The 10,106-nt window shown below is 35.8% G+C and overlaps 1 protein-coding gene across 5 annotated transcripts in view; it reads right to left on the reverse strand.

The window, feature by feature from the left end:
- The window catches only part of LOC109727090 (WASH complex subunit SWIP homolog), a 78,312-nt gene extending 70,244 nt beyond the window's left edge, over positions 1-8,068 (reverse strand). For 3 of the 5 annotated variants that reach the window (XM_020256983.1, XM_020256981.1, XM_020256979.1), the window contains exons 1-7: positions 7,946-8,068; positions 7,624-7,874; positions 4,328-4,674; positions 3,156-3,273; positions 2,921-3,044; positions 2,752-2,832; positions 1,746-1,965 (exon numbers count right to left, since the gene is read on the reverse strand). In XM_020256983.1, the coding sequence (XP_020112572.1) occupies positions 1,746-1,965; positions 2,752-2,832; positions 2,921-3,044; positions 3,156-3,273; positions 4,328-4,674; positions 7,624-7,874; positions 7,946-7,955 (1,151 nt within the window). In that variant the 5' untranslated portion in view covers positions 7,956-8,068. Of the gene's footprint in view, positions 1-1,745; positions 1,966-2,751; positions 2,833-2,920; positions 3,045-3,155; positions 3,274-4,327; positions 4,675-5,511; positions 6,868-7,623; positions 7,875-7,945 lie in introns of those variants that run through there. The other 2 variants (XM_020256980.1, XM_020256982.1) reach the window with 2 other exon arrangements.

The following is a 10,106-nucleotide window of genomic DNA, read 5'->3' on the forward strand; positions in this document are numbered from 1 at the left end:
TCCTAACAATCTCCCCACACGTGGCATGATAAGTTAGTGACAAACATGCAATTCCAATATAAAATATACAGCATTACCCGAATATTACAAACCTGATGCAGTAAATAAACCTCTATTTTATTTTCGAATGCAATTTTTTTTTATTTTATAAGTTCGTGTTTGATTCGGACTTAAATCAATTAATTTTAGTTGATTTGGCTAACCCAAACCCTTTTCTCCAATAAACATAGAAGCAATTCCAAAAGGACCTTTTGGTTTTCCCAAAATTGCTTCATCTTTTAAGTGGCCAAAACGTGATAACATGGTGCATGGATAATTATTGCATATAAGATATACACTGTAGTTATCGTTTTCCTTTTCTTTTAAAAGAACTATTTTCTTCTTTCTCTTATGTTTACTTTATGCCCTAGTTTGCAGTTTTATATGGTTGTACTCATTTAACTCATGAATTATAAATCACTTGTTGAAATAAAAATTTGAAATTCCCTCTCTTTCAAAACTAGGTTCAGGTTACCTTTAGGGGCTGTTTGGTTCGCGTTATATATGATTCCTAATAAATGGAAGATTAAGGGGAATTATATGCATAATTATAAGATTACTGGGAATTGTATGATTCCTGCCTTTGGTTCATACAGTTATCTCATCAAGGAGTACTAGGGTTACAAAATTACTGCGTTTGGTTTAACATTAAAACTGTAGTAATCTAGACAGTAATATACATGATTTCTAGAATTACCCCTGAACTTAAAATTTTTTTTATGTATGTATTTACCATTAGAATTTAAATAAAAAAAACAATATAGATTTAAATTTAAATTTAATTAAAATAGGCACTGAGGCACGTGCTTCAACCAAGGGTATTTGCAACGTGCTCACTTATACAATTGCCACATAAAAGCTATCCTATGCACTCAAACAAGAAAGAGGCAAATACACCATCAGGGAAAGAAGTGCAGAAAAAAATTTATGATCTACTCCTTCCAATAATGAGATTGTGGGAAGCACAAAACTGGAATTGAGCATTCCAAATGGTTTTCACATAAAATATGAAATGAAATATGTCAATGTCGAGTTCTAAGAATAATAGAGGTATATATAAGAGATGATCATTCTTTGTTGGTGCATCTTCACATGCCCATTTTATAAATAGTAAGATTGAAATCAAGCAATTACTTGCAATCATACAAGTTACAACAAATGGAGCACACACATAATACACAGAAAAATTTGCCTCTATCAAAAACAAGCTAGATATTTTGTTTCAACAACCAAAAGTGAGAGAAAAGAGTAACGCATGAGAATTTAAGATCTACGGATGTATGGATAAAGCACACACGAAGTGCATTTTACATCACTAAATTAAAAGGTGACCCGAAACATAATGTTGGGTAACCATCTATCCAACACAAATTAGGCACCCATAGAAGTAAAATTTGTGTAAGACTATTGAGAATACATGAACAAAATGAGTGGTTTTACTCAAATAAAGGTGCCATGGTAGGAAGATGTGGACAAATTAGTGACAAGGGACATGATATCATTTGGTTAGAATCTTATCAACAACAAAGCTGGATGAAAGAATAAGATCAACACTTACGGATTCAAATAGTTTGGTCCAAGGCCAAGTTGTTGTAGTAGATTAAAAGTAGAGCCATAGATCTTGTCATAAAGTATCGTGGTAGATTAAAAGTAGAGCCATAGATCTTGTCATAAAGTAAGGTGCAAAAGAGAACCACAAAGGGTACCTTGAATGCATTTCACTCAATCTCTTAAGATAATTTCTCTTCATGAGGACAAGATCCTTAGATGCTTCTCTCAGAGGAGACCATGAAGATAGTGCCTGCGGACATTGGCTCTTCAATACATCAAATAGTATTATTCTTTTTCCTCCTTCAACATAAACTACAGGGACTGACTGAAACACAACCATTATCAACTTCCCATATTTTTTGTCAAGAGCTTCAGCTGAGGGAAAGACAAGAAACCAAATTACATCAAACATCAGCATTTTCTTCTATTTGTGAAGTTTTGATCTCTTCTTTTAACAAGAAAACAGAGACACCAAATATATTCTCTGCCTATAAGAAAAGAGAAAGTTCAAACCAAAGAAATATGAGAAATAAAAAGGTCAATAAGCTGAATTAGCATTTACCTATTTCAAAATAAATGCTACTGCAAGAAAAATAAAACAAAAAATTAAGAGGAAAATGCTTTGCTGCAGAAAACAACATGCTCCAAAAATAAGAGTGGCAAACTCAAATCTTTTGGAGAAAAGGAAGTAGAACATCTACATAACACAATTTTGCCGCTGAGACTTCTGAATTCTGATATGATGTATTTTATTTGGTGTTCACTATTTTAGGTTGACCAAAAACAGTATATATATAATCAATTCTATTTGGCAACCAAGAACAAGGGTGCATCACATACTAAAAACATAATATTTCACTTTTGTCATTTACTATAATCCAATGATACAGCATTTAACTATTCAAAATCCAAACACACAGTTTCCCATATCAGAGTAAAAAGAAACTCGGGGGAAAAACTATAGGACACAGAATAATTAGACATATGATGAGTCCTATGCTCTAACAGCAAAGCAACAAACCTGATCAGTCAAAATTTAAGTGAAAGGAAATAAATGGGAAGCATTGTGAGCATCCACAAAAGCTAACAGGTTACCTAACTGCTAACAATAAGAAACAGAAAATAAAAATAGTCAACAATAAGCATTGTAGTAAGACATACCAGAGACATGTACAGAAAACAACAACAAAGCCACATTATGCAGTATCTTTCTTCGATCAAAAGGGAGCTCCTTCCAAGAATCTAAATAAACAATATAATTAAAATGATATTTCAATTCTTTATGGGTCAGCCTTTCTGTTAGTTCAGAAAAAAAGCATATACTACTTACCAATACGTAGCAGAAGTTCAGACAAACTGTCGTGGAAGCAAGAACAACATGCATCAAGGAATTTCTTATTACATCTGACAAGGTTTAATGAAGCTTGCCAAGGTGATTCCATTTGGGTCAGTCTCTGTGAAACATTATTCATTATTCTTTTTAGCTAATATATTGCACTTTCATACATTGACAAACCAAAACAAAACAAGAAGCCGAAATATAATATGATGCAACAAAAACTTACTTTGAAAAAGCCAAACTCAAAAAGCTTCTCCAAATTGCCAACTACTTGATCAAGCAAGTCTAAGTCCTCAATTATCATAACAAAGTTGTTGGCCTCTGTTTTTACTTTATTCAACATCCTAAAAGAGATTATAAATTAAAATAAATAAATACATAAATAATGAACATCATGAATGTTCACTAGTGGAAGTTAACTCGTAGAGATCAAAGTTACAAGGAAAATAAAGCATGATTGTTGTGTACCAGAAAAAACTCCAGATACAATAATTAGTAGCGATATAATAACAATTAAGGTGCCGAAACATCCTGAGAATTTTACATTCAATAGGAAACATGGATATCCCATCACTGAACATAACAAACAAATAGCGAGCTTTTCATTTCAATTATTGGCAAAGATTTTCCAGCAGATTTGGCTAGCTTCGCTAATCCTCTTCCACCATTTTATAAACATTTAAGAATTTAATAGTAATCCACATCACCTCGCATCAATTTTACTCATGTTCCTGATCTATTATACTGTAGTAGAATTTACTAAAAATAATATACGTTAACTTAGTTGTATATGAGGCTGTTAGTATTCGAAAACACACCTCTGTTTTTTATTTATTTTCTAATTATTCAAATTTAACTATTTATACTTGTGGTATAAGAATTACAATCTGATTAATGAAGTTCTCAAGATGATCGAATCTACACTATTATGACGTATCAATCAGAAAAATAGAAAAAGAACATGAAATATTTACTTTTACGGTTTCTCTTATTGACAGCTTTTTCTGATCTAGTAGCGTATCAAATACGCTTCCAACCTAGAAAAACCTACTAAAGTGATTCAGATTGCAGATACAACCCTAAGTAGCGCATTGCGTTCCATGAAAATTCGCGGTCCATGAAACTTCTTAATAGGGTTTCCTTCAGTTTATTGAGATTGTGTGGGAATTGTAGGTGCAATTTCTTTCATCTTTTCAGAATCTTCGAGCCTACATATAGATATCGTAGAGCAAAATGCAAAACCATATAGGTTGGATATGGATACATATTGCATCAGAATATATTATTCATGAAACATGCTTTGAATTGCAGCATAAAACTTCCACAAAATAAACAAGTTATAAGGAATTATGGTTGCATTGCTATCAGCCTACGCTAGCATTTCAAACATGCAATTACCTTGCGTAAAGAGCTAAATAGCTCTTTATGTTATTATTCTCCTTCACGATCTCATCCAAAACAAGAAATATGGCCAGCCCATCACCAAAAGATTCAAAGACTGTTCTGAAATTAAAGCTCTTGAACGAGTTTAAAGGCCGAACATTATCGTGAAGCGAGTAGATGGCATTGAGCTGCTGCAGCAAATTCCCCAAAACCACTGTAGTCTCACTGACGGTCTCGTAAAGCTCGATGAACAGAGAGAGTGACTGCCCAAACGCCTTTTGCGGCTCGCCTTCGAGAAGCACTTCATGTGGGCTTGAGCGGTGCCCAAACAAGAGCAGTTGCCGATAAAGATTCCTCGAGGCCTGAAGGAGAGAGCTAAACATCAAAATTATATTATGTGCAGAATCAAACCAGAATACCATTCAATCGATACAGTTCATAAGAATTCACTTCAATTCAACTAGAAATGAAAATCTCTCTTTGGAGTAAATTGGAGATGTATCAGATTTATTCCTTTCATTGTTTGGAAAGAGATGATAATTTTAATATGTCTACTTTTCATATTATAGTCTTACTTAAATAATAAGAAAGCTAGTATGACTATATTTTACTAACTTAAAAAGCGATAATTGCAGGCTATAATAGCAAATGAATTTTCACAGAATTTGACACTAGATGACTGGATTTTGTTGTATTTGGTGGGTGCATTTTAAGTTTGCACCGATCAAATCACATTTGGTTGGGTGCATTTTAAATTGGCTTAATTAAATCTTATCCGCAGGTAATAAATAGGATAAGAAAGAGATAAAATTCCAAAAGATAAGGATGGGAAAATTCATTTGCTATTATAGCCTGCAATTATCGCTTTTTAAGTTAGTAAAATATAGTCATACTAGCTTTCTTATTATTTAAGTAAGACTATAATATGAAAAGTAGACNAAAAAGAGAGAGAGAGAGAGAGAGAGAGAGAGAGAGAGAGAGAGAGAAAGGGAGAGGAAAATGAATTTGTCCTGATCTTTTAAATGAAATGATAAGAACATAGTCCAAAGATTAACTTATCATGATTTGTTTTATCCATATGTTAAATAATCTCATCTATTTAAAAGGGATAGATGAGAGAAAAAAAAAAAAACAAAAGGAAAAAAACAAAAGAAAAAGGATGGAATGAAAGGAGAAAGAAAAAGGAGGAAGGTACAGACTTGCACTTGATCTCCCTCTCCTTCGATCTCTCTCTCTCTCTCTCTCTCTCTCTCTCTCTCGCGGTAGCAACAGGGGGAATCTTTTCCTCCCCCTCTCCACATCGTCATCATCAGATCGTCTTCGCCATCTCGATGCCCCATTCTGCCCAAGCACACACCATCGTCGATCTTTTGTGTCTATTGATCACATGCCACTGCCAATCCATCCGCGTACGGCCAGTCATCATCGATTCCTCCACGCTCATTGTTGCTGCTTTCCTCGAGCACGCCATCTAGTCGGTGAGCCTCACATCGGCACTTTCAAAGGGAGGAAGGAAACCCAGTGGCCTTCCGCTTCTTCGAACCCTTCTACTTCATTCAAAGGTCTAGATAAACAAGATTCGCCGATGCTCTTCCCTACCAGTGATCCTCAAATGTCGCTTTACCTTTCCAGCAACCATTCCTTCACAACTCTCACCGCGATCGCAGTCGCTACTTTGCCATTGTCGTGGACCATCTAGTTGACGTCCTCGGAAGGTGCGAAGCTAACGGCCAATGGCCCTTTGTTTCTTCAAACCTTTCAACTTTATCCGAATTCACCGGTTAAAGAGATCTGCTACCGCTAGATGATACAGCTGCTACAACCCATGCTTTGTTTTTCGGTTGCGATTTTTATTGTTGTCGTTGCTACCATTGCTTCTAGTTGCTGCTGTCACTGTTGTTACAGTCACTATTGTCCACTATTGCAACCAATGCTGGTTGTTGCTGGTGTTGTTGTTCTTTTTCCCTCTACTAACTACTGTTGCGGCTGTCGTCAATACCACTGCTTTTACTAGTTGCTGTTGTGGTCGCTAGTGCTACAGTTGCTGCTTTTGTTGCTTCTTCTCTGCTGCTGGTTGCTGCTGCTGCCTCCTCTACTGCTTGCTACTGTAGCTACATTTATTGTCGCTACACTACTGCATCAACATTCTCAAAGAAGAAAAAAGGGGTGAGGGCTTCTAGCTCTTTGTTTCTTTGGACCCCAAATTCTTCGAAAATGTTGGTAGATCGTGATTGACTTAAAGTCCCATCGATTCGCCACCGGTTATCAGATGATCTCTTTGAACATTCGAATACCGATTTTAAATTGGATCCATGCTATGGCAATTTGTTGCCGGCTTTCCAAATGATTTCTTCGGACATTCGGGTGTCAATAAGTAATCTAAGTAGCATGGTTCTAGATCATCGCGTGCTTTCTTCCAACGCCCAATCATTGAATTGTTAGGAGCTTTCTTCGGACTCCCAAACCTGACATTTATTTTTGGGTTTTCACTTTGGCATCCCGCTATCACTAGATGATTTCTTTGGACATCCAATAGCCATGTTTTGATTGGTGGCCTATAATTCACAAGAGATCTTCCAATGACTAGTATATCGAGCAAGCTTGCTTTTAGAAGAATAGAGAAGTGGAAAGAGGGGATTGATGCAATTTTTCTTTTGTGTTCTCGTTCTTGTATCTTCGTGAGGAATATAAGCATTAAGGATTAATGAGATGACACTTTCTTCTTTGTGAGGGCTATTTATTTTCTTCTGATTGGCTTAATTGAAGGTAGTCCGAATGTTAAAAGACGCAACTAATCAAGGACTTTTAAGACTTTGAGGAACATTAACCCATTATCTCTGTATTATTTCAAGTTTTCTGCCATTATTTTTAAAATTTTAAATTTCTTCCTTACAATATTATGAGAATCCCACCAGATCCTTCCACATCAATTAAATTCTCATGCAATTAAAATGCACGGACACCTCTCAACTATTTTTTTTTTTTTTCAATTGGCACGCTGCCGACTTTTGATTCTTTTGATTCAAGATTTTCTCGTGAATTGACTCGGAGATTTCGTTAAAATTTATGGCTCCTCAAGCTATCAGTCATAACAGTTATTGAAATTGGCAATTCATCTCACAAGAAAGTGTTCAGATCAGTTAAATGTAACAATATCACTGTTAAATTTAACAAACTTTCTAATTTCATTGACAACAAGCCTAATACGAATCACCAGCCCCAAATGCTAATTCTTATACGCTCCAACGTTATCCAATACGGACATACGGTGCTGATTTTAGTATTTGGAAGGGGAGATTAGGGGTTGTTACGAATTGGGAGAGGCGAGAAATCTGGAGGCAGTCGTGGGAGAGGACGGTCAGGAACTTGGAGACGGCGACGTTGTCCGAGCCGAGGAGGGCGGGGAGATCGGAGCGCTCCACGGGCTCTACGTGGACGCGGACAGGGTCGGCCGCGGAGGAGGAGGAGGAAGGTGAGGCGTGGAGATCGGAGAGGAGGCCTTGGGCTCGGAACCGCCCGTCGTCGACGACGCGCCGCAGCTTCTCCTGCTGCTCCATGAGCACTGTAGAGGAGGAGGTGGTGAATTAGGAAACCCTATAAAAGAAGGTAGTGCGACGGGGGAGGAGGGCTCACGAGACGCCATGGCGGGTTACGGCGACCTGCCGGGATGCCGCAAGGTCGAGGTGAAATTCCAGGTTGCAACCCTGGAAGTCGCACTCAGGTCGCTTGAGTGGGAACGAAAACAAAAATAAATATATAAACATCCATCAATATCTATTTATTTATTTATTTATTTATATTTATTAAACTCGATATACTTAAGGAGAAACTAAATGAGGTTCCTCCGTTGAGCCACATCGTCATTTTTTCATGTGAATTTTCTCTCTCTCACATGGCCTCTTTTCTCTTTCACATGGTCCCACATAAATTCTATATTCATAGATCATGTACTTGCTTATTTTACATCCCCTCTTTCTTCTCTCTCTTTACATTTCTTTCTATCCCAAAACACACGCACATATGGGCTCACATGGCCTCTTGTCTAGGGGGCATATATTTATTCTCCAATTAAAATTGTCATCTCTCCCCTCTCTCTTCCCTCTCTCTCTCTACATTCTTTCCTAACCCAAGACGCACACACACAAAGAAATTCAGGAAGGAAAAGAAAAAAAGAGAGTGAAGCAGTAACAGAGTGGTCAAAAGAAATATGAAATTTGTTTGCTCTCTCTTTTTTCCCTCTTCTTTCCTAATTATTTTACACTTTTTTTTCCATTGCCGAGCTACTTAAATTTTATTTTCTTTCGGAGGAATTTTTTCGCTAAATTTGTTTTGATTTTGTGTAGCAAAAGACTTCATCGAAAAACGGCGCTCTATCGTGAAGCCGCATAGCCTATTTTTTTCAATTTGAAATTTTAGTTACTCTAATTATTTTACGCTGCTTTAACATTACCGAGCTGCTTACATTTTAGTTTTTTCGGATGAAATTTTTCGCTAAATTTGTTTTGATTTTGGTGGAGAAAAAGAGTTCGTCGAAAAATGGTGTTCCGTCGTTGAGCCACAGCGCCTGTTTTTTTCTAAACCTAAAGTTTTAGTTACTGTGGATATTTTATATTTTGTCTTCTAATTTTTTTTGGCACAGTTGACATTTCATGTTTTTTTCTCTTCTCTTCCTGCAGAATGTGAAGAGGCAGTTTACATACTTGGGAAGGTTAGAAGCGCACCCAAGTGAATATCCGCCGTAAATTATAGAGCGATCTCATCTGAAAAACAAACTCTGAATCGGCATAGTCGATATGTAAATTGAATGCCATGTTTGTAATAGTTGTGACATACTTGAATTCGGAGATGAACTTAAACTCTGAAATCCAACATGATACACCCCGAGAACTGCTGACTTGACCAGATAAATAAAAATATCATTAAGTCTCTGTGCTTATAATGCACTCAAACTTAATGATAAACCAACATGTTTGAAGTAGCCGTATATATGTGAAATATTGTTCATACTTATGCAGTTTGAAGACTGGAGAAGGGTCAGGCAAGATTAACACCAGCAAAAAATCTAGTGGAACGGATAGGCCATAATTTAGAAACTGTTTTACAAATTATATTTGCATTATAAATGACATTATATCATATTAGATTATCTGTATTATGTATTTAGTTATCTTATATAATGTGAATGTTTTATGTATCTCTTTATTTCTTAATAAATAAATATAATAAAAATAACATCTTATTACTCCCGAGTTATTAGCTCCCGCCACAAAGCGCGGGCCATTACTACATAGTATAAATACATGAATTGGGAACCATGCAAGGGCTCCCGTGTTTGGGGGGCCATGTGGGTCCATTTTTTTTTTTTTTTGGTTTCTCTCTCTCACCCTCTCTCACAATATTTATTTATTTATTTATAATTTATTATATACTAATTTGAACCAGAAAAGACCTTTTCTTATTTTGGGGGTCGTGGGGCCATATCAATTTTTTGAAGAATTAATTGCACATTGGGTCCCAATGTTTTCACTTTTTTTATTTTGGTCCCTAATCCCTAAACTTTGCATGTTTTTCGCTTTACTTCCCAAACAATTTTTAAGGATTAATTATAGTTTCAAACAATTTTTTCAGAATTAATGTATATATAATAATAATAAATAATATAATATTTGATATTGAATTTTTTAAGTGTAAAAATATCTATTTTGATTTCGCATGTCTTTTGATTAGTCTTATTTTTGTGCTTTTATAATTACCAATGATTTCTTCGCTAATTTAAAATTTAGAATCAAATATT

Source organism: Ananas comosus, linkage group 22 (assembly GCF_001540865.1).
Source record: "Ananas comosus cultivar F153 linkage group 22, ASM154086v1, whole genome shotgun sequence".
Taxonomy (NCBI): Eukaryota; Viridiplantae; Streptophyta; class Magnoliopsida; order Poales; family Bromeliaceae; genus Ananas; species Ananas comosus.